The 24,666-nt window shown below is 42.9% G+C and overlaps 2 protein-coding genes across 10 annotated transcripts in view; one reads left to right on the top strand and one right to left on the bottom strand.

Annotated features, from left to right (window-relative positions):
• Positions 1-20,887, top strand: part of ppfia4 (PTPRF interacting protein alpha 4) — a 60,472-nt gene extending 39,585 nt beyond the window's left edge. For 3 of the 9 annotated variants that reach the window (XM_034218349.1, XM_034218356.1, XM_034218357.1), the window contains 28 exons: positions 103-267; positions 983-1,057; positions 1,661-1,732; positions 3,125-3,346; positions 4,032-4,166; positions 4,734-4,868; positions 8,210-8,293; positions 9,041-9,172; positions 9,321-9,383; positions 10,132-10,223; positions 10,336-10,465; positions 10,873-11,069; positions 11,884-12,112; positions 12,199-12,234; positions 12,319-12,440; positions 12,597-12,715; positions 12,820-12,901; positions 12,989-13,070; positions 13,281-13,481; positions 14,083-14,145; positions 14,469-14,507; positions 15,685-15,860; positions 16,157-16,254; positions 16,947-17,122; positions 18,068-18,136; positions 18,221-18,407; positions 18,538-18,635; positions 19,328-20,887. In XM_034218349.1, coding sequence (XP_034074240.1) covers positions 103-267; positions 983-1,057; positions 1,661-1,732; positions 3,125-3,346; positions 4,032-4,166; positions 4,734-4,868; positions 8,210-8,293; positions 9,041-9,172; positions 9,321-9,383; positions 10,132-10,223; positions 10,336-10,465; positions 10,873-11,069; positions 11,884-12,112; positions 12,199-12,234; positions 12,319-12,440; positions 12,597-12,715; positions 12,820-12,901; positions 12,989-13,070; positions 13,281-13,481; positions 14,083-14,145; positions 14,469-14,507; positions 15,685-15,860; positions 16,157-16,254; positions 16,947-17,122; positions 18,068-18,136; positions 18,221-18,407; positions 18,538-18,596 — 3,240 coding nt within the window. In that variant the 3' untranslated portion in view covers positions 18,597-18,635; positions 19,328-20,887. Of the gene's footprint in view, positions 1-102; positions 268-982; positions 1,058-1,660; positions 1,733-3,124; positions 3,347-4,031; positions 4,167-4,733; positions 4,869-8,209; positions 8,294-9,040; positions 9,173-9,320; positions 9,384-10,131; positions 10,224-10,335; positions 10,466-10,872; positions 11,070-11,883; positions 12,113-12,198; positions 12,235-12,318; positions 12,441-12,596; positions 12,716-12,819; positions 12,902-12,988; positions 13,071-13,280; positions 13,482-14,082; positions 14,146-14,468; positions 14,508-15,684; positions 15,861-16,156; positions 16,255-16,946; positions 17,123-18,067; positions 18,137-18,220; positions 18,408-18,537; positions 18,636-19,327 lie in introns of those variants that run through there. The other 6 variants (XM_034218358.1, XM_034218351.1, XM_034218354.1 and 3 more) reach the window with 6 other exon arrangements.
• A 535-nt stretch (positions 20,888-21,422) lies between these two features.
• myog (myogenin) lies at positions 21,423-23,765 on the bottom strand. Its single transcript, XM_034218267.1, is given in 4 exon segments — positions 21,423-22,259; positions 22,352-22,448; positions 23,038-23,415; positions 23,418-23,765. Coding segments are annotated over 4 exon segments (750 nt in total). The 5' UTR covers positions 23,574-23,765; the 3' UTR covers positions 21,423-22,140.
• Positions 23,766-24,666: the final 901 nt, after the last annotated feature.

Here is a 24,666-nt window from a genome sequence, read left to right as displayed (position 1 = left end):
TGCATTTGTGTGTGTGTGTGTGTGTGTGTGTGTGTGTGTGTGTGTGTGTGTGTGTGTGTGTGTGTGTGTGTGTGTGTGTGTGTGTGTGTGTGTGTGCGGTAGCTGCTGTTGGAGCACCTGGAGTGTCTGGTGTCTCGTCACGAACGCAGTCTGAGGATGACAGTGGTGAAGAGACAGGCACCCCCACCATCTGGAGTCTCCAGTGAGGTGGAGGTCCTCAAAGCTCTGAAGTCGCTGTTTGAACACCACAAGGCTCTGGATGAAAAGGTGGATATATACACAAACATACACACATTGCATTATTTGGTGTTTTGATGACATGTGACTCCTACTCTATCAATAGACTTGCTGTCCTCCTTCAGAAATCTGATCAGTTTGGTTTAGTAGAGCTGTTCATGAAACTCAGCACATCATGAGTTTTTTTTAATGTGAAACACATGGAGGAAGTCTTGAGTTAGCATTGACAGCACACAGCAAATTAAGTCACAAATGGAGTAGATGGACAACTGAGAGATATTATGTTACTTATAAAAAAGAAATACAAATTAAATAATTTAAAAAATAATAAATCCTCTTTTTGTTCAATTTTGGTCATAATATTATCTGAATAATGTTTGCATTCTTTTTGTACTCTTACATATAGGTCTGGTTTCAGACTCTTTTCACCTCCCTACATTTGAATTTTGAGGGTGGATAGTAGGGTCCATAACATGAACAAAGATGATTTGGAAAAGAGCAATATTATAATTAATTCATGTTTTTCAAATGTTCTAGTGACATTGTCAACACATTGTTATTGTACAGCCCTAATGGTATACTAGCCAATTAAATAAGGACATTCATTGTACAACACTCTCTTTTTCAAGATGACATTCCTGTGTTTCTAAATCATGCTCAGGATTGTGCTTCTACATAAGTCTGTGTGTGTATCCTCAAGGGTTTGGACTTTGTCTCGATGTGTGTGTTCTTGGTGTGTTTGCAGGTACGTGAAAGGCTTCGGGTGGCTCTGGAGAGGGTGTCCTCTCTGGAGGGACAGCTAACAGCTAGCACACAAGAGGTAAGGTGTGTGGATGTGTGTGAACAATCGTGTGTGTGTGTGTGTGTGTGTGTGTGTGTGTGTGTGTGTGTGTGTGTGTGTTGTGTGTGTGTGTGTGTGTGTGTGTGTGTGTGTGACTGTGTGTGTACGTGACTGTGTGTGGTTATTGGTGAGTGAAACATCTGTTCGGTCCCTCGTAGACATCTGTTGAGGCCTCCAGTCTGATTTGATCTATGCTTCAAGTGTTGCACTGGGTGACACAAAGCACCCACATCTTTCTGTAGTATTTTATTAAAACATGTCATGAAAGACATCATTATAAAGATAACAAATACGTTTAATATTCACAGCAGGCTCAGTTAAAGCAGACTCCCAGTGGGTTATGTAAGATTTAAAGTCAAAGCTGCCACTGATCTCACAGTGTTATAAGAGGAGCAGACCCCCACAGAAGCCCCCCTCCCTCCTCTATTCTGAGCATCATTCATATTTATAGTTATGTGAAATATGTCATGCTGGCAGCCAGAAAGCCAGGCTTCCAGTTAATGAACTACGTTTTGTTCTTGGATTCATAGACAGTAAATGTGTGAGTTTGTTCATTGTGTGTTTTTCTAATTCACATTGCAGTTAAACACGGTGAGACAAAGGAAGGATGGTGACTCATTGGAGCGAACAGATGGATCCAAACCTACATGGAAGGTCTTCCTTGCTGTGTGATTGTTTTTCTGCTCTGTGCTTTATCTTATAGCAGCCTAAACTATTCTCCCTGGCTGTCAGTAGTTGCCTTTTCATCATATTTCAGTCTTTCCGCCACACATGAACACAACTATTAACACACACACATTAACACGTTAGGCTAGTGAAGCTAAATGTTTTATGAATCTTCCATCAACTTTCTTGTATTTCTAATAGCATTTAGACTCTTCGTGCGCTTTATTCAAGCCCATTCCTCCATGTTTTGAGGCCAGCCCTGAAAGGAGCACCCATTATGTAACTGTGTCTGAGTCCATCCTCAGGGAGTAACCAACCTCCCTGTGATTAAACAGCAGGGCCTGTTTGTATCTTGATGGAAATCGCCCTCCTCTGAAAAGGCCAGCAGCCGATGAAGAGCAGAACAAGACCCTCTTACTGTAGCTCCTTTTCTCTGGTCTGAGGATATAGAAAGCTAAAAAAGCAGTGTCAATATACAGTAGTCCTATTAATTAAAAGAATAATCAATATCTTACCATTAAGACAGTATGAGAGAAGATGAGTGAGGGATGAAGAAAGAATTGACTAAAGTGCAATATTTTGCAGGAAGAGTGTAGTTTAGATGTCCTAGAGTGTGAGCTGTGTGAACACACACTCTGTCAGGACATTTATCTGCAGAGCCTGCTGCCCTGCTGACAGTCACTGCCCCGGGATGTTGCAATTAGAGGGTATTTTAATTCAGAATGCCATAAAATCATGACAACATGTCTTTTTCAGCAGGAATCGTAACTAAAACCACCTTAGGCACATGTTGTACCTGATGTCAGCTACACATTGTCCGTCACATGGGGCTGTACCATGCTATTTCCACAGTCCCTAGGAGTAAATCTAATGAGCTTTTCTATAGCCACACTGGAATTATGCACAATTGCACAAACCACCAGGTGTTTTTATTACACAGCCTCAGTCCATTCAGCGCTATTCCCCCGCAGTGTTTCTGTGTATGTTTATGTTTCTATAAGGTATTCATGAGCAGGCAAAAGTGGAACATGAGGGAGCGTGGGGGGGAGGGGGGGTCCCACTAACTTTGGCTGCCCACTGTTTTGCCTGTCTGAATATTCGTCCCCGAAGGTTTGTTTAATTAAGGCCCTGGAATTAACTGCACTTTGAGATGTGAAGAGAAACAACTTCAAAACAACAACATGGCAGCCTAACCTCACACAACCCACTCTTGTATGCATAACATTCATCACTTTCAAATCTAGGTCATCCAACTCTATCGAACAACTTTCAATAATCTCCGCTCATAGTGGGCACACTTTTATGTGGCTCTTATTCATTATATAATGTTTTGAGAGAAGGTGCATATTTTGCGATTCATTCAGTGTGTCCACCTTACAGAGACTGCCCAATGGCTCCATAGACGCCCACGATGAAGGCAGCCGGGTGTCCGAACTTCAGGAGCTGCTGGATCGGACCAACAAGGAGCTGGTCCAGAGCCGCGAGCACTCTGCCACTCTCAGCGGTCGCATGGCCGATCTCGAGGCAGAGCTCACAAATGCACGCAGAGAACTGTGCCGCAGTGAGGAACTGTCAATCAAACAACATAGGGAACAGAGAGAGGTGAGAGCAAAGGAAGCGTGCGTTTGTTCTGGGAGCAAGAACCGAGAACAGCAGGTTACAGACACACAAATGTTACACCCTACTGTTTCGTTTGGAAAAACATGGTTCTAAAATTAGACTATATATTAAATATCGTCATTATTTAAACCATATAATATTCACTGGCATTTCTTACGTTTGCAGAGAAATTGCATTATTGTGTTATTGCGTTTTACACTAGTAACTATTGACATGCTAGATTATTTAAAAAAGCAAAACATGTTATAAGAGTTTTCGAAAAGGATTTTAATGCTTGATGGTAAAGCAAAATAACTATAAGTATTATCTGTTAGTGCAGATGCTTTCAGGCTATAATACAGGTGTAAAGTGACAGCTGTCAATAGTCACTTTTTCCACAGAATACAAAAATGAAAATGAAGACATTTCTCAAGGGAAAGGAATTTGTGCTGCTCTCTTCATTAAGTGACATACATGTTACTAATTTAAACATGTCTTGTATACTAACTTCAAAATTCCATCATACTATGAAAGCTTATGTGTGTATCATAAATTGTAAAAGAGGGAAATCAAGTCATACATCTGGAGATAAAGTTCACTTGGTATGTCTTTTGGCCATACTTGTTGTTGTAGGCTTGTCTCTTATGGTTTCCCAATTTGTTTTGTTATTGTGTCTCTGCACTCACAGAGGGAGGATATGGAGGAGAGGATAACAACGCTAGAGAAACGCTACCTGGCTGCTCAGCGGGAGACCACACACATCCACGACCTCAACGACAAACTGGAGAATGAACTGGCCACCAAGGACTCGCTGCACCGCCAGGTAACACACACACACACACACACACACACACCATCCACCAGCCACACTACACAGGGAACCAGTGTCAAAACAACAACACAGTGAGCGGCTTTTTCACAAATCAGTTAACGAAGCCTGACATTAAGGACTAAATCATATTTAGAAAATGTGCCATGTCATTATTCTGCTAGGGTCAGGCTTCCTAGGATGTGTTGTAGTCCAAATGTGTTGTTAAGTGACACAAAAATGGAGTTGTGTGAGATATGAATTCAGGCATATGTGCTCCCTCTTTCTGTATCTCAACAATTTAATATTTCAGTTCTTGAAAAGGACTTCAATGTATATAAGGAATTGAAGAATATTATAGTCCTTATGTGAGGCAGCATTAGAAACATCCTGCTGAAAGGTTCATGTGTAGTTCAGGGTCACTCTGAGTTTAGCTCCACATGGGGAATTCAAGAAAAACATCATCCACTTGTGCCCCATGCCTTGTGCCCTTTCTACTCACTGGCTGCACTGCACTGATTAAACCTCTCTCGTGATTGCACTAATGTCCCTCTTGTTTCTTTGCGTGTGTGTGTGTGTCAGAGCGAGGAGAAGGTCCGTCAGTTGCAGGAGATGCTGGAGATGGCGGAGCAGAGGCTGGCTCAGACCATGAGGAAGGCTGAGACGCTGCCAGAGGTGGAAGCTGAACTGGCACAAAGAGTGGCTGCACTTTCCAAGGCAATACACACACACACACACACACACACACACACACACACACACACACACACACACACACACATACCATGTATACATCAATTCAGGGGACATTACATTAACTTACATGCATTTCCTGGAGACTTATCCTAACCTTAACCATAACCAACACATGCCTAACCCTAACCCTTACCCTTAACCTTACCCTTACCCTAACCCTAATCCTAAACCTAACCAAGTCTTCACCCTAAAATTAATGATTCCCCTCATGGGGACCTCCAATTTGTCCCCATAAGGGAGGCGAGTCCCCACACGTGACTGTGTAAACAGATTTAGGTCCCCACAAGTATAGTAATGCTAGGCCACACACACACACACACACACACACACACACACCCACACACACCCACGCACACACACACACAGCTGTATAAAGATGTAGAAACCATAGTCAAAGGATGCAGATGCAATAAGATGAGCATCAGTTATTTATAGTGATGTAACGATATACTGAATATCGCGGTATTGCGGTAAATAAACGTCCCAATACCGTCGTGAGACTGACAAAATCTACCGCGATTTTCTTTTTTTATTTAAATATTTAAAACACTTTTTTTTGTTTTAAACCTTTATTTAAGCAGGTGGTCCCATTGAGATCATCGATCTCTTTTTCAAGAGAGACCTGTCCAACATGGCAGCAAGTAGGTTACAACATGAACATAAAACAACAGAACACAAAAGGACATCGTTACAGTGCTACATTTACACACCTAGAGACATTGACAAGTACCAACAGTATATTTATATCTCGCCCTGTCAATAAGCCTCACCTTCTTGGCAAAAACGGTATTGTTTTTTAGTGGTGGAGAGACAATGCACAGTTTGACCCACAGCTGTCACCCATGGCCAAAGCATATCTCTCCATCCCACTGAGGTGGCGTTAGACTTTTTCGCTGTCCGTCATTTTGACAGACAGGATCGTAAAATGTCCGTCATAATCCCTTATTGCTAGTGGTGTAGTGGGCGTTGGACGCGGGGGTACGCCGTACCCCCACTTATTTGGAGCATGATCTTTTTTTTAATAGTCTAATAAATATAAAATCATTGCCAGTCTTATCAGTTGCAAGTTTGTTGTAATAATGACAAAAACATAATACAAAATAAAAACGATTTCCTTAAAGAATTATGATTCATCATCACGATCGTGACCCCGCCGGTTTTGCGGCAGCTCTTTCCCTCAAGAACGCTAACGAAAAAGCTCTATAATGGCAGGCAAAAAATTTTTACTTGACTTCTTTTCTAAAAAGAATATAATTCACAAGAAGAAAGAGGCTAGCAGCACCGAAGCTACAAGTGAAGCTGCTACTAGTACTACAGTACATCATCAGAAGAGCCGCCGAAAGACGTGGGTCAAGCTCACCTTTCCCAGAGGTGTGTACGGAGGAGATGTGGCGGAGGAAACAAGAGACATACCCGTGGATAGACTGCAAAGCTGGGAAACTGGGCTGCAAAGTTTGTTCATCCATTTCGGATTTATCAGTCTTCAAAACGCTGTGTGTGTGTGTGTGTGTGTGTGTGTGTGTGTGTGTGTGTGTGTGTGTGTGTGTGTGTGTGTGTGTGTGTGTGTGTGTGTGTGTGTGTGTGTGTGTGTGTGTGTGTGTGTGTGTGTGTGTGTGTGTGAAAAGCAGCGCTGTCATGCTTATTTGCAATGTAGGCTAGGCCTAATCAGAATAATTTCAAGTCCAGATTCAATGTTTGCATTAGTAGGCTATATATATTTTTCGTTTTGTTTATTTAATAAGTTAATTTCAGGACAACTTTGGGAATTTTGTTTGTTTGTTATGAGTTTTAAATAGATTTTGAAAGTGGAGATAGAGAGAGAGAAGCAGCGCTGTCTGCTTAGTTGCATCTTATGCAATTTAGGCCTATACATTGTTTATGTAACGTATGTGCCAGTGTGTCCATGGTTTTGAGTCCGTGTGGGTGTTGAGCACAGCGCCGTCTGCTTTTTGCAGTAGCCTACAGTAACTTTTTTTTAATTTTTTTTTAAAATTTATTCTACTAAAATCATACAAAAACGTATAATTCATACACACAAATGAACAAAATTAGTAGAAGCGGGAGGGCTGAAGTATAGCTTATGGGGAGAGTAGCCCTCCCGTGCATCATCATTAGCATCAATATAATAATGGCATTTATTTCGTCAAAAACGTATAGAAATTAAGGAGTACAAAAAAAAATACAAGTAACTAAAGTAGGACTAAGCATACCGGTAGTTTCTGTGGACCTGTCTGCCCGTTTTGTGAGTGCACTGCGCTTGTGCGCACTTGTGTGGCATTGTTTGGGATGACCTAATTAAAATAGCGTCCCCCCAGTAAAAATAATGCTTATTACCCGTCGGGTCTGAACTGTTCACAAGAGAGCACGCTCGTGAACTGTCAACGTGTGTGCATGCACCTCGCGGGAGCGTGCACAGCGTAAAGCAAAACCTCCCAGACATGTATTGATCTGTACGGCAAAGTACGGTTTGGAAACTATATCATTTCCTTTTGGAGGGCATGCATAACACGGCATAACACCAGAGCCTCGCTGGGGGGAAACGTTGGCGCTGTTCCGAGTTTGTTCTAATCTGTCAAAATGACGGACTGCTTTCAGATTTTTCCGTCATTGTTAAATAAAATATTCGGTTAACGCGACCACTGCTGTCCCAGCAACATCAGTACCAAGCGAGAGAGTTTTTTCCAGAGCAGGGGATATTGTAAATGCCCAAACATCCCAGCTTATAAATACCTGGAAATGTGGACATTCTCATATTCCTAAAAACCTGTCTGATGATGCCGAGTGAGTGACTAGTGAGTTTGAGTTGAGTTACTTGAAAAACTAAAGTGAAACTTGATTTATTTTATTGCAGGATCTGATTATTAAATGTCCTTGTTTATTTGTGAGATGCAGTGGCACAAAGAAAATGCCTACTTTGTTTGGTAGTAGGCCTACTATAGGTACAAAAACACTGGTTTTCTTGTTCCAGTCTGTTACTGTCACTTTGTTTTTGACACTTTAAAATACTGCTATCCTACTAAAAGGCTGGACAAATCAGATTTATTATGTAATAAAGAAACATTTTCCGAGTAAAAACATTTTTTATTGAAAAAAAAAAATTGATTTTTTATTTGTATTATTCAATATCGCGATAAATACCGTACCGTGGACTTGTTATCGCGATATTATCGTACCGTGAGTTTTTGGTATCGTTACATCCCTAGTTATTTACATACACAAAGCATTGATGCAGGTGGACATTGAGCACAGTTACAGAGCTTCTAGTGGCAGTTGTACTTACATGTAAGTGTCTCCCCCTGCAGGCTGAGGAGCGCCATGGCAACGTGGAGGAGCGGCTCAGACAGCTGGAGTCACAACTGGAGGAGAAGAACCAAGAACTGGGAAGGGTGTGTGTGTGTGTGTGTGTGTGTGTGTGTGTGTGTGTGTGTGTGTGCATGTGTGTGTGTGTGTGTGCGTGCACCAGCCCTGCAGGGATTCTCTGACCTCTCTGTGTGTGTGAGCTGATGCTTCACATTAGTTGGACGCCTTGAGTCATGGCTCTGTGCTCCTTCATGCATATACGTAACGTCACACACACACACACACACACACACACACAGGATGGACACACATGTGAAGAGCTCTCAATTTTCCCGGTGCATTGTTGCATGAATTTGAACTGAGTACACATTTCTTGCTGCAACTGACCACCCCACAACACTGATTGGCTGCTATCTTTAGACTGAATAATTCACGCAAGGCACATTTCTTTCACTTCCTGTGTGATATCATTTATTATCATTTGCTATATTTAGTCAGAAGGGCTTTTTGAGGATACATATGTGTGTAAGTGTGTGTTAATTTGATTAGAATTACTGTGGAATGCATATTTAAGCCCAGCACTTCTCATGTAAGGGAAGGCATTTAACCCTTTTTCATCGTCACGTAAATTACTGTAATTAAATCATTCTGGCTGTGAGTTCCTTTGTTGGCCAAGAGGACCTATACCTGGCAGCTGGTGATCTAGGGCTAAATACATCCTTTATCCTTTAATCCATGCTTGATTAGCTGCATAAATACATCCAAATGGAGTCTGTGTCAAAAGAGAGCATTTGTTGAAGTCATTCCGCCCCCTCGTCTGGTTCTCTCACCAGGCTCGTCAGAGAGAGAAGATGAATGAGGAGCACAACAAGCGCCTGTCTGACACCGTGGATCGTCTGCTCACCGAGTCCAACGAGAGACTGCAGCTCCATTTGAAAGAACGCATGGCTGCCCTGGAGGACAAGGCAAGGCCTGTGAACATACATTCATCTGAGCAGCAGCTCATATTGCAGATCTTATTGCCACTCAGAATAAATGAATATACAGTGCAGCATATGTTGTACTTGGTAACACAGATTGTTTTGACGCTCTTTCATGGTTTCCTTTGTCTAGAACTCCCTCATTCAGGATCTTGAAAACTGCCAGAAACAGCTTGAAGAATTCCACCACACCCGGGTCAGTACGACTCAAATGAATGAACTAATCATTGAAAAGTAGAAGTATCTCCAGTGACTCCAAACCAATGCAGCATTGTAATACTGCCCTGGACGAGTGGGACACTCCTCGTTTTATTTTCTTATATTTTAATGAAAAAGTAGCATTTATTTAAGTTAAACGGCTCATTTTCTTTCAATAGCTTTCTTATCCCTTGATCCAATTATTTGAAATCAATTAAGCAATGTATTAATACACTAATACACTTTACCAGATATTATTACTGCACTGGATAAATAGGACACACAACTTCATTAATTGGATTTTGGGCCATTTTCTTTTTTATGTGTATATTGTTTTAAGATTCTTCAGCTTCTTCTTTAAATGCTTATTTCCTTTCAATAGCTGTCATATCACGGACACAATGAATCAAAATCCACACCAGATAGTATAACTACAATGAATAAAAAGGGCACACTTTTATATAATTTCAGTCCACCTCCTATTTTATAAAAATAAATGAAACCTGAATCTTGCAAGACCAATTCTAAAATACATTTGACTGGTTGGTACTTGAAATGTATATCAGAAATGTATTTTAAGACCCTCTGATCAGAGGCCAGGACATGTACTATAATTGAGCAACTCCTGGTTCAGCCCCCCCCTCCCCCCTTTCATACAAATAATGCAGTGAAGTGGAGTTTTGCTTAAGTTACACTTTAAGAAGGACATTTGAATAAATGGCCCACAATGTCCATCTCTCCCTCAGGAGCGGCTGATTGGAGAGATTGAGAAGTTGAGAAATGAAATCGACCACTTGAAACGCCGCAGTGGAGCATTTGGAGATGTGTCTCACTCTCGGTACACACACACACACACACAGTACACCTCTTAGCATGCTCTCTCATATACACACTCTGAAAAATGCCGCTGTGTACATTATTGATGGAAAGCTGTTGTGTGATTATCTCAGGTCTCACCTTGGAAGCGCCAGCGACCTTCGCTTCTCTGTGGTGGAGGGCCAAGATGGCCACTACAGCACAACTGTGATCAGGAGGGCTCAGAAGGGCAGAATGTCAGCGCTGAGAGACGACCCAAACAAGGTGTTACTGATGTCTTTATCAGGCCAAAACAACCCTGCACTTCCTCACATACACATACACTAAGCAGATGACTTACATAAGATCATGTGTAAACTATTCTTCTTCTAACCACATGCTTTATCTAAGTGCATGTCCGCTTTGCTAATAAGTGCTTGGCTACCTAACTTGCCATTCTCTACTAACCTCTCTGTCTCTCTGTCTCTCTTTCACCTGCTGCCATGGACATGCTGTCTGATGTAAGTTTCCTATTCATCCATGTCTTCTCACATCTGGCCACATATTTCCTACCTTATGTCTATTTTTAAATGTATGCATTATTAAATGTATTCATGATCAATGCAGTGTAGGTGTATCTAAGATGGGGACTTCATCTACAGATGTTAAAGCGCATGTGTTTGTTTTTCCAGGTGTGCGCTGTGTTTGAACAGGACTACCCGTCTCTCCGCGGCAGCGTCAGCCACCTCCTCGGCAGCGACATCGAAGCAGAGTCTGACATGGATGATGACGTCAGCTCCACCCTGCTTTCCCCCAGCGGGCAATCTGACGCTCAGACTCTGGCTCTCATGCTGCAGGAGCAGCTCGATGCTATCAATGAAGAGATAAGGTGACAAAGCACAGGCACATTATATTACAGCACATGACAGTTTCATGATCCCCATGGGGAAAGTGGGTCAGTGCAGCAGCGAGAAACAGGATACAGATAAAGGGAGAACAAAGTATTCAAGATAGTACAACTAATAATTACAAGAAAAGGGAAATGTTGATACTGCAGCAATATAAAGACGGCCAACAGCTGATAGTGGCATTAGATCAGGATGATAGCACATCGATACGACTCTTCATTCTTCAGTTTGATTCCTGCTGGAAGAGGATGCTGTTTATTGCAGTTTACAGTAATAAAGGTCCTTGTGTGACACCTCAGAATATGCTTCTGGTGAGGAGATGCAAATACATGCTGATTATGCTGCAGAGGAGCCAGACTCCCTGGGAGAAAGAAATACTGCTATAAATAGATATTTTTAAAAATGCAGTATTTCTCAAGATCTTTTTTTTTTTAAGAATAGTTTAACATAAAAAATACAATTTCTACAAGTGACAATTAAAAATCCAAACCAATCATTATTAATAAAAACACTTAAAAAAAGAATAATAATCATCATTATTGGAAACATTAACAATTATAGGATGAATCCAGACATACAAAGTAACATGTATTATCAAAATACAATATCAAAATAATTATTGCTCCAAAGAAATATGCGTTCAAAAATTTAACAATTGGAGATAAAAAAACACAAACATAGAAAATACATTTGATTCCACATAAGTAGTGTTATACTTATTCATTCATTATCACAGAAATCCAAGGGGTGTGTTGTTAAAGAGATGGGATGTCTGTTAACTGTGAATGTGTGCAGGATGATCCAGGTGGAGAGGGAGTCAGCAGACCTGCGCTCTGACGAGATTGAGTCTCGTGTGAACAGTGGCAGCATGGACGGCCTCAACGTGACGCTGCGACCCCGGGCGCTGCCCAACTCCGCCACCGCCCAGTCCCTGGCATCCTCCTCCTCCCCCCCCACCAGTGGCCACTCCACACCTAAACACCACTCGCGCAACGCCAGCCACCATCTAGGCATCATGACTCTGGTCAGAGCTCTGCATGTCATACAGCAGTGTGTTCATTGTAATAAAAAAGATGTATCAGTAACTGGATGTTGTTTTGTTTTTTACAGCCAAGCGACTTGAGGAAACACCGCAGGAAAGTAGCGGTGAGTTTGCAAATACAGCTGAAGTTTTTTTAGTCCAACTGTGGCTCTTTTGACTGAGCTGAGTTTCTTGTCTGACTCTTCTAGTCTCCGGTTGAAGTGGACAAAGCTACTATCAAGTGTGAGACATCGCCCCCCTCGTCCCCCCGAAGTTTACGGCTAGAAACCAATTTCGCCCAGTTCACCGGCAGTCTAGAGGACGGCAGAGGGTACACACACACACACACACACACACACACACACACACAGACTTGGTACAGACTTGGTACAGACTTGCTGTCAGGTTATTTTATGGGTCCACTTTTTAACAACACATTTGGAAGATTTTAGCGTTATACAACTTTATCTGTTTTAACTGCTTGCAGCAAGCAGAAGAAAGGCATCAAGTCATCTATTGGCCGACTGTTTGGGAAGAAGGAGAAGGGTCGAATGGAGCAGACTGCTGCTGTGTGCAGGGAGGTTCAGCCTCTACCGGCCTTAACAGGTACATTTCATAATACTAACGGTATCCCATAGTCAAGCCGACATTCAGACAATGTGTGTTTTGTATGTAGAGATACAATTGAACACTGTTGCGCTGTTTTCCAGACTTTGACATGGGCATCGGTGACACTATGACTCTGGGAAAACTGGGCACGCAGGCTGAGAGGGATCGCAGGATGAAGAAAAAGTAAAAGCTTCCTTTCTTTCTGTGTTTTTGTTAATTTAGTTATGTTCACCAAACGTTTTCTCTCTTATGTCTCACTTCTCTTGGTAGACACGAGCTTCTGGAAGACGCCAGGAAAAGAGGCCTGCCATTTGCTCATTGGGACGGCCCTACTGTCGTCTCCTGGCTAGAGGTACTCCTCCAATCTGCTTATATCTACTAACCATACATTTTTACAAAACCTGCCTCTGTCTTGCTTTCTTTATGTCAGGTATTATGCTACTACATCTAATAAGTAAGATAAATACAGTCATCACAGCCTGATCTGCAGCCCCTTCCCCTTTCTATCTGACCTTTTATGGCGACAATATTGGTGACGTTGAATATCTTGATGACTCACCAGCTGTGGGTGGGAATGCCAGCGTGGTATGTGGCAGCATGTCGTGCCAACGTGAAGAGCGGAGCCGTGATGTCAGCTCTGTCTGACACAGAGATTCAGAGGGAGATTGGCATCAGCAACCCTCTGCACCGACTCAAACTGCGCTTGGCCATCCAGGAAATGGTTTCCCTCACCAGCCCCTCTGCACCCCTTACCTCCAGAACGGTAAAATAATATGAACAAATACACATCTGCATACACAAACAGCCGGAAAATAAATGAGCACATGGAGTTACACACAAATGTAATCCAAGGATTGTGAATATGATCACATTACCCTACACAAAACACTCAAAACATCCTCCACTGTCAGCTTCACTCTGCACCCTGGGGTGAGGACTCTTCACTCTGTGTTGCTTTTTTTTGTTCAGACCACAGACTCTTCCGCTGCCATAAATTGCATGTGGATCTGTGGGAAACAGACACACACACAAAGTGCCACATATAGCTACAAGCTACCTGCCTGAAATACACTCCCTCCCTTGGCATCACTCAACACAATGTTTGTCTGTGTGTGTGTGTGTGTGTGTGTGTGTGTGTGTGTGTGTGTGTGTGTGTGGTGTGTGTGTGTGTGTGTGTGTGTGTGTGTGTGTGTGTGTGTGTGTGTGTGTGTGTGTGTGTGTGTGTGTGTGCATGCGTGTGCATGTGTGTGTGTGTGTGTGTCTTTGCGGGTGTGTGTGCACATGGGGGACGGTTTGTGTGAAAATACACACTTGCTTTTGTACGCATGTGTGTGTTCGGGTGTGTGTTTTCGTCCTCTGAGCAGTCCTCCGGAAATGTGTGGGTGACTCATGAAGAGATGGAGAACCTGGCTTCCTCCACTAAAGCGGTCAGTACCATCTGGGTGCTCCCCTCCCATACCCCCCATCCAACACTCTCTCACCCTCACACTGTCCCCACCGTGACACACATGTCATCTCCCAGAAGACCCCTTTATATACACACAATATCACACACTAACGCATTATTGTGCTCGTACTGGTATCTGTATGTGGTCGTCGGATTTAACTGTTATAACCGATTACTTATTGATATGAGTTTTGGAGATTTTTTGTGTGGGTGTATTTCCTGAATGTGCAATATGTGTATCTTTAGTTATCCCCTCTCTCTCTCTCTGAACTTGTTATTGTCTCTAACCATGCTGCCACTCAGGACAATGAGGAGGGCAGCTGGGCACAGGTGAGGTCGCTGGTATGCTAACATCTATCTCCACACACTCTACACACACACACACACACACACACACACACACACACACACACACACACACACACACACACACACAGAGATACACTCAAATGTGTTATTTAAATAAGAGAGGGCCGCCAACTCAGTCAATATTAGGCTCTGCACACAGCAAAGTGGAAACAGAGGCAGCAGAGGAGACAAAATATTGGTCGGAAACCAAAACAGTTTTAATGTTGGCCAAATTCTATTTATCTTAGTCATTATGTATTTTTTTCTCCAGTGAACTGAGCCTTTAATCAAGACAAACGCTGATCACGTTGTTTGGTAGAGACATATTGCAATCCTTCTACATTTTGGCAGTTGTGTGTTTTATCCGTGTTAAAAAACCCTACGTAGTCACTTCACCTCACACAGACATTTTCTACCTGATAAGAGCTATTTTCAGGGCAGCAAATGTGTACAAACTGTGCTTAATAAACTTTAAATGTAATATGTGTACAAACATTTGATCAAACTGTGCTTGATCAACTTTAAAACGAATCTGTGCAGTGAGAAAGGTCATTGGCTTATATTAAATGCTTTTGTATTTTAAGGGGGACATTTTCACAGCGCACATGTTGACCTTGACAATGAAACAGAAGCAACTAAATGGCATTAAGCCGTCATTCATTTAATTGATTTAAGCCGTGTCTTCCTATTCTGACACGGCTAAATGTCGTCCTATTGGTGCATAGAGTTATGTGACTTCCAACATAAATCTGAACAGAGGTCCAATGAGAGGGAATGACTGAAAGCATTAGCGGCTGTGCAAGGCCTTTAAAATGATGAGGTGCTCATGTTTTAATGTCCTATCCAGTAGTGATAATGTTCTGTTAAAAACAAAGAAAACCCCAAGGAAATGTATGTCAATAGTGCTGAAAAAAAAGTGTATACCTTGACCTGCAACACCAACATAGAAAGTGTTTCCAATGTTATAATTCACACCTGTGCTTTTCCTGTCAAAGCTTTTCTAAAGCAATGGCTGTGTTACCACTTCAGTAGCTTTTAGCATCAAAGCATATTGTTTTTTATGTACAACAGTCCCACATCCATATACGTATTTACAATACATATTGAAAGAGAGTAGTCTCTCTTCTCCTGTTTCACAAACGAGTAACATTATGTCCTCCTCTCCCTGTAGACTCTGGCATATGGCGACATGAATCATGAGTGGATAGGGAATGAATGGCTGCCCAGCCTCGGCCTGCCTCAGTACCGCTCCTACTTCATGGAGTGTCTGGTTGACGCACGCATGCTGGACCACCTGACCAAGAAGGACCTTAGGAGCCACCTCAAGATGGTGGACAGCTTCCATAGGTCTGTAGCTGAGCAGCCGTTTGATCAGCTTCCCTTTCATCTGTTAACTGGACACATTAGCAATGGAGATGAGAAGGCTAATGATGTGCTTGTGCTTTTTCTATGTTTGTGTGTGAACTTGTTTGCTCCTTCATGTTTGTGTGTATTTCTATGTTTGTGTGTTGTGTGTGTGTGTGTGTGTGTGTGTGTGTGTGTGTGTGTGTGTGTGTGTGTTGTGTGTGTTGTGTGTGTGTGTGTGTGTGTGTGTGTGTGTGTGTGTGTGTGTGTGTGTGTGTGTGTGTGTGTGTGTGTACCAGGGCTAGTCTGCAGTATGGGATTATGTGCTTGAAGAGACTCAATTATGACAGGAAAGAACTGGATCGCCGGAGAGAGGACAGCCAACATGAGATGAAAGGTACACTTTACAAACACACTGTTACAAACAGTGACACAAATGCAAGCAGACACACTTATACAAATTCAAACACAGTGCAAAGGATTGCAAACATCCACAGTCTCATCGGGCCAGAGTACCACCTAGTGGTTTGGCCTGATATTGTCCATTTGGCCTAAGCATTGAAACAGCTGCACCTCATACTGTCAAAACGCCAGCTGAAGCAAGCCTACAATCTTATGATCCAAAGCTCCACATACCAAGAGTGGTCCACGCACACGCACACACGCACACGCACACGCACACACACACACACACACACCACACACAAACACTTAGATCTATCTAGCGCTCTTGCCCTTTTGACCTTGAGTTCTGTTCATGAACTTGACTCAGCTGTCATTTAAAATCAGAGTCCTGCCCTGTTTACGCACACACACACATAGACACACACACAACGACACAGACATGCACAAACACCGCCTGTTCCAACTTGGAAAGCTGGATGACAGCTGTGCTTTATGAACAAAGGGAGTGTGCCAGTGAGTTGACACTATGTGGACATGAACATTATCTCTTTATGTGTCTCTCTCTCTTTCTCTTTCTAGCTCCTTTACTCTAATAGAATTTGCTCTGATTTGCTGATAATAATTTGTGCTGACATTGTATAAACATTATTATACCTTGAGTATTAGCCCCTCTCTTTTCTTTAGATGTGTTGGTGTGGACCAATGAGCAGGTGATCCATTGGGTCCTGTCCATTGGTTTGAGGGAGTATAACGGCAACCTTTTGGAGAGCGGCATCCACGGAGCTCTCCTCTCTCTGGACGAGACCTTTGACTACAGCAGCCTCGCACTCATCCTGCAGATCCCTATGCAGAACACACAGGTGGTTATACAGGAACACTGTTGACACTCAACATGCAGTTAGAAAGTGATTCAAAAATAATTTAAAATGTTTAAGAAATATACCAATATGATAAATAGTTACATTTAAATGACAATTACATTTTTGATAATAGTAGAACATAATCTCTGTGGGGGACAAGAGTTTATGAATCACATTTTTTTTAACAGGATAATCTTCACTTTAAGCGTAATTGCACCAGAATTGTCAACTAACCACCACTAAGCTAAAAGAAGACTTGTTTTAAGCGCAATGAAGTTTAGTAGTCTCATTAAACACTTATCAACACCCACTTTTAAATCTAAAAATGTAAAGATGGGGTTGTTTTTAGACATATTTTATTTCATAGAACAAAATGTTTGTGTTAACCTCTGACATTATTTCAGGCCTCTAACCAAAAAGCCTCTTGACTTAGAGATGGAAATGCAAAACTGCTTACTCAATCCTGGTCTTTGATTTAGCACTCTTTACCCTGCTTCCCATTCAACACTTTTAATTCCCAGGACTGTAACCTTATGGCTGGCCTTTTGGGCTTTCTGCAACCAGTCCATCTTCCAACAGTCACAGTTGTTTTTATGAGATTGGTTGATTTATTTTTTGGTGACTCTGCAGTTTGTGTGCAGTCAGCATTTCTTCTCAGTGCTGGCCTCATGCTGCCAACTCTTACTTCGGCCTCAGATTCTGTATCAGTCGTTCTCTGATAAAGAGGCCTCAGTTGTTTTCAATCGCTGTCAAAGGCTTCAGATGACTTGCCCAGAGGTTTCATAAATACTGATCAACTAAAAACATGAAGGTACTTCTATTAAATCGAGGTATTTCAAGAGCTTTCATTGACATTTTGCCATTAGCTCGTGCTCATTACTGACCCTCTTTGATACGCTTACAGTGTCTCTGTGTCTCACAGAGATTGTGTGTGCTGTTTTTCAGGCACGGCAGGTACTGGAGAGGGAGTTCAACAACCTGTTAGCCTTGGGGACCGACCGTCGACTAGAGGAGGTGACCTCTCAAGCTGCTGCTTTGATCAAATATTGTTGAAAAAGGTTGGAATGCTTGACCTTGCCTTTCTCCCTTTCCCTGTAGAGTGGAGATGACAAGTCTTTTCGACGCTCTCCATCGTGGCGCAAGAGGTTTCGGGCGCGTGAGGGAGGGGTGGGGCTGGGCATGATGGCGGGCTCTATGGAAACGCTGCCTGCTGGCTTCCACATGCCGTCGATGTCCATGCCGCCCTCTGTGAACTTGATGCCCAAGAAACAGCTCCAGTCTGAAGGTGTGTTACAATACTAACAGCTCTTCTACCTAATTTATTTTGCTATGTTGTGCTTCTTTGCGCCTGTCCTGACTGACTAACTGCATGCTGGTTCCTCTCTGTCCAACTCTCTGTGCCACATCTGCTCAAGCTCCACCACCGGCCTCACCGAGACTCGACCCCTCGGCCGTGCGGACCTACTCATGCTAACTTCTGTCTGCTTACTAACAGGAGCGCTAGTGCTAACAGGTAAGCTAACAAAACACTTCCTCAAACTGCTAAACGTACAGGTTAGTGTGCTTTTAACCAGCATTGCCCAGCGGTGTGGCATGACGCAGGAACACTAACTTTACTGACGCAGGCTTATGTACTGATTTTTGATGATGAAATATGTGAGTTTTTACACACAATCATGATTTTACAGGATATAGGTTTGTTCAAAGTCTATAAACGGTAATTCTGAATTACTGCTCAGCCCTGGTGTTCATCTCAGTAATTCCACTATACATTAGCATGTGCAGTGTTTTTATTGCTACATGATATTAAAGCTGCAATGATTAGTTTATCTATCTATTCCTAATAACTATTAATCATTAATAATGTATCTTTCAAGTAAAAATCAAGGGGAATAAGTTAGGATTGGTCTCAAAAAGCTCTGTTGCTTCTCAAACCAAATTAATCAAGAAAATATTTGGCATATTAATCAAATTGATAAAAGGATTTTTATTATATCTTTAATAACTGCGCAAAACCTTATATTGATTGTTGCTATACGATTTATTGAATTATATTTATAAGATATAGATTGTTGGCATTAATCGGCTTCCAGCAATGTAATTCATATTTCCAATCTTACTATAAACGGTCAAAGCAAACATTAAATCTTTCTCTCACGTTCTTTCATTCCTTCTTACTGTCCTTGTCTTTTTTTCTCTATCCAGTGCATTCTCATTACCTATATGGACACATGCTTGCGGCCTTTTGAGAGTGATATGCCAAATCTGGAGAGGGAGTCCCGGGTGCCACTGGGGAAGGGTCTTCACCCCTCTTGTCGCCCGGCCTCGCCTCCCATCTTTCACCTCTCACCTCTCCTTCGGACACGTGCAATACAGAGGCCAACTCTGACCTTTGAACTCTTGAGAGTGCTCATTGGCTGCGCTCGCTGCTGTAAAGGAGACTCGTCCCTGTCTCTCCCAGTTTACCCCAGTGCTCCCAGTAGCCTTGTTGTTGTGGTGTTGTGCTCCTGCTCCCCTGGTGTCAGCTGTGGGTTCTTGTCCTGGTTCTAATCTCTCAACATGGCCAAGTCCAAACCAATCTTCCAGTGTCATCGCCTCAAAGGCAAAGCAAAAGTTGGTTAGTGTAAAAAGAAAATATTTAAAAGAAAGCTGATAAGTTATTGATTTGGACTCGGGAATGATGAATACTTGTATAAATGGCAGATCCCACTGCACATTGCCCCTCTACCGGTTATGCAAGGTATTACTCATTTATCGTCTATGTACATAAAATGGATGACTTATGTTTTTTATAGAAATATTATATATATATATATTGGAAATATATATGAAAAATAATATATAATTGCTGTATGAAACCCAATGCCCTGTATTCGATAGTGACTGTTCTCTTTCTCTTCCTCTTTCTTTCTCTCCGTGTCGGACCTTTGTGTGTCTTTTGCTGTAAGTGTGTGAATCGTTAGTGGGAGGGTCTCACTAAAGAGGCGGTGTGTTTCTACAAGGACTCTTCACAGGTTCATGGGTCCAATTCCAGACTTTTCTCTCTTTGCCTCTTCTTCTCCTGTTCTTTCCTTTTCCCTCCTCCTCCTCCTCCTCTTTTGACACTATGTAGCTGTTACCTCTCCTCTTTTCGCCTCTCTCGCCTTCAGTATGACACTATGTAGCCTAGAATAGAGAGAATCCTTTAATATGAAGAGTGTGTGTGTATGTGTGACTGGGCAAATAAGTCTCTCTGTCGGAGACTTGAAGAGAAATTGTGTGTGAAAGGCCGACCCCAGCCATGTGACCATGACTTTTCTCTGTGGATGGGTAGTGTGAACACTGTAGCTCCTCTCTGTTGATTCCTTACTTTCTCTCAAATCAAACTGTAAACTGCTGCTCAACATCAGCCAATGACAAACACGTAAAACTGCTCAACGTGACGGACTCCTCTAATCCCGTCCCGTCACCTCCCCATTTAGTTGCCATGGAGACGTGCCAGTGAGCAGTCAGTACTCTCGGCTGACCAACTCCTCATCCAATGAGAACACAGCATATGAACCAGTGAACTGTTGGATGGGTGTACAATCTTTTATTTATTTTTATTTTAGAGTTTTTTCAAGGTGTCTAAAAGGTGTAATGTGCTATGTGGCAGCTATGAGTACTGTGTCTTTATTCCAGGTGTGAAACAATGCTGACAAATCAAGATTTTATTATTTGGCTATTTAAAAAAGTGAACTGTATTTATGACACTATATAGACATAAGTAAAGCTGTTTTTTAAATATTTTGGTTGTTGTTTTCTTTCTATTTCTTTGGTGACTAAAGTTACAATCTCCAAGATCTCCTTTTTTTCTACTTGGTGGCACCTAAAGCAATAAGCACCATTTTCTTAGCACCTGTCACGCAGCCTGTTTAAGACGAATGTACGGACACATACCTTTTTTACCCCACTGAATCGGGGGGACACTTTTAATAGTTTTTGAAGCCTCGTCATTTTTTGTGATCACCCTTTTTTTGTTTGGCCTTAGTAACCTTCAAAACCAGTACGGCTTCAAACACGAGGGAGATAAAGAGCGAGTCTGTTGCTATGGCTCCGCCTACCAAAACCTGGCAGACCGACCACAGCCAGGTGATTGAAAACGGTCACTAACCGCTTGTAATTTCTGGGAATGTCGCCACAATCATCCAAGGGCTTTCATGAGTGAGCCATGGGCTTGAACACCATTGTGCTACTACCTCTTTTGGCGATAGAGGTGACTCAACAGACCTTTTTTGTAATTAAAACCTCTGATATTATGACCTTAGGAAAGTGACAAATATTGTATTCAAAACAGTCTTTATTGCAAGAATTGGACAGGAAAATATCCCCTTTCAGAACATCTACAAATACACAACAATCTTAGTTATAAAAGTCAAAAATAAGTTAGCAAAAAATAAAATGGCAAAACCACTCTGTAGAAAAAGGGAACGTATTTACATCACTAGCATTCATAACCAGTTTAAATTAAGCAGATCTTGGTCAAAACTGCCATGGTACATATTGGCCCCACAAATAAACTCATGGTTTTTTTAAGCATAACACACACAAAAAGAATGAAAGATCAGGGAAAGATTTTGAAAAGAGGAAAGACTTAAATTAAGTAAGGAGAAAACCAGGCTTTATCACTCCTCTGCGACTGAAGGTAAGCCTGACAGAGGTCCACTCTAGTAACTAGTTGTTGGATTCATGCAGTAAAGTCCTTGAATCTCTAGTTAGACTAATCTCCCTCTGGTAGACAGGTCTGGACCGCCGGATAAGTCAGGGAATAAAGGGAATAAGGCCTCATTGAGAAAAGAAGGAATTCAGTTTGGCTTGCAGACCCATTGATCAGCAGAGTAACAATTAGAAAATATATATTTTAAAGTTTTAGCATAAGACACTTAGATCAATAGAGCTGGAAAATAAATTAAATTGAACCAGTTATCAGTTTGATTAGCCAATTATCTTTTTTTGTCAGTAGCTCTATGTGCACCTATGAGTCTGCAGTGTTGGAGGGTCTACTTGGAAAGTTCCACAGAAAAGGCCACCGATGAGCCTGCTGCAGTGATGCTGTCCACAATGGAGGTCAGGGCGCGCATGTTCCCCTGCTCCGGAGAGTCAGCGGCACTCAGGAGATCTGAAAAAAACAACCCAGTCACACTTTTAGTATCTGAGACAAGATGGATCTGTTTGTTCTGTGTAATGAGAGTGTGTGTGAACAGGACTCACCCTCGCTGCAGTAGCTCTGCGTGCACTGCTCTGGAGTGCTGCTCCACTCGGGGCTGCTGCAGCAGGTGCTGCCTGAACTGGGCTCACTCGACGACACCTGTTACCATGGAGATGCACACACAGAAGTCGCTGTCAGTCACTGTGTGTTATGACACGACACACCCCGCCCCAGACAAACACTACGATGCAATACCACACACACCCCTCAGAGGTAAATGTAAATAATGACTTTTCTGGGCTGGTATATACAGCAGAGGTTAAAAGAGATCCAACCATTAGCATTTCTCTTTTCAGTTTGGTATTATTATCTCCTTTAACCTTCAAAAAATGAACATATACTACAGTGTGACACATATCGACTGGATGATAATCTTAAAAATGTTAAATTAATGCAACATGATGACAGGAAGTGTATCTGTTTGTACTATGGCTGAACACATAAATGGAAATATCCCACAAAGTCTCAAAACATCCACAGTGATCGATTCTGATAGAGGCAGTCTCACAACAGCCAACTTGTTTTCCAATATATATCTATGTGCTGTATCTCTTCATCTAAATGTAATCCTAACACCTTGTGCCTCTTCGTGTATTTTGCCAATTTGTTCTTTCTGTTTTCATTTTGGCTCCCATCTCATTCATGAACATGACTTTCTGCTTCATCCTCCTTCCTCTGGTGTACTCACTCTGGGCAGGGTGGTGCTGGGTCGGTAGTGCAGTCCCTGCTGTCCTGTCTCAGTGTCCTGCTGGTTGAGTGAAGACACCAGCGCCTGCAGCCTCTCGATGTACTGGATGGCGCTCCGCAGGATCTCCACCTTGGGCAGCCTCTGGTTTGGGTTCATCAGGGTGCTCCTCTTCAGAGCCTCAAAGGCCTCGTTCACCTTCTTCAGGCGCCTCTTCTCCCTCATTGTGGCCGCTCTCCGACGGTCCCATGGTAACCGTCTCCTTTTGCACAGCTTACAGGCCCAAGGCAGGCACTGACCCGGGCAGTGGGGCTCGGAGTGAGGGGACATGCTGTCTGGAGAGGCTTTGTCCTCTGTTCCTGTCACCCCCAACTCCAACACCCCCCAGACAGACTCCCACACATGCCCATCATGGAGTTCCTATCCTGGTAGGAAGATTGGTCGTACCCCCCAGGCAGGCGAGAGGGGAAGTAGCTGTCCCCTCCCTCGTAGAAGCGCTGGTCGGGGTAGAAGTACGGGTTGGTCTCAAAAAGCTCCATGCTGGACAACGCTGTGGTCTGAAAGGGGACAAAGATTCCTGCTTCCCCTTGGACTGCTCTACGCTACGTGGTGTTTGGTTCTGCGCCTGGAGAGTGTGTGTCGGGTGTACGTGTGTGCGCCTGTCTTCTTCCTGGCCTGAGTTTGTGATGAGTGGAAGACGTGTGGAGAACAACTGGTGTGGAGCAACTGTAGGCTGGCATTTAAACCCCTCTGCCTGCTGCAGGATCACAGGGTTAAATTTAGCACGAGCCCCCAGAAACCTGACACGACGTTTAGCTGTTGCTGCACATCTACACTTCACATCTTTGTTGGGCCCTGCTCTCTAGGGCTTTAGGGCCCGGGTGTGCGTGTATGCGCCCTTGTGTAGGTTTGTGCACTCGTGTGTGTCTTAAGAGGCCAGGATATGATCAAGTTGCCGTGGAAATGGGAGAGATAACCTGGGATCAAAGACGACCGTCTTAATGAGCTAATCCCAGACTCGCGTCTCCCTCCATGACACCATGCATAAAGTCCCCTGGCATGTGGGTAGAGGAGGGGGAAGTGGGGACAGTCTGGAGACAGCTGTCACTTCGACTAGGAGCCAATGATAAGCAATGACAACAAGTTGGTGGGCTCCTAGTTGTAGATGTAAAGGAAGTGATGCCAAAGTTGTTCTAAGCTCGGTCGCAGATAAACATTTATTGTGGTTGAAGGTTCAGAGATATGTCCTAAATCGATACTAAACATGTAAACGCTTATTTGCCATGAACACTCTCGCCATAATTGGGCATTTGTTTTTATGGAACCACATTCATATCTTCTGACTTTCCTCCTAAGATGATTGCACAGGGTGATGCAAGTGACCTTCGCGTTCAGACAGGCCTGTGCAGGAATGGACGGAGTATAGTCAGCCACAGTAATTTGAGAATCGAGTTGACACTGGGTACCATTACTCTCAGAAAGCAAGGGACAATAATCAGATGACCACGCAGAGGTATGGCCTTCGTTGTCCTGACCTCTTTCAGTTAGTGGCGGTGTTAGCCTAGCCACCGGGTGTTAATCCTTCCAGGACGTGTCTCACCTCATAGCTCAGCAGCTAATTCACACTTGCTT

Source organism: Gymnodraco acuticeps, unplaced genomic scaffold (genome assembly GCF_902827175.1).
Source record: "Gymnodraco acuticeps unplaced genomic scaffold, fGymAcu1.1, whole genome shotgun sequence".
Classification (NCBI taxonomy): Eukaryota; Metazoa; Chordata; class Actinopteri; order Perciformes; family Bathydraconidae; genus Gymnodraco; species Gymnodraco acuticeps.
The sequence above is the reverse complement of the archived record's forward strand: the minus strand, read 5'-3'. Positions and strand labels throughout refer to the sequence as shown.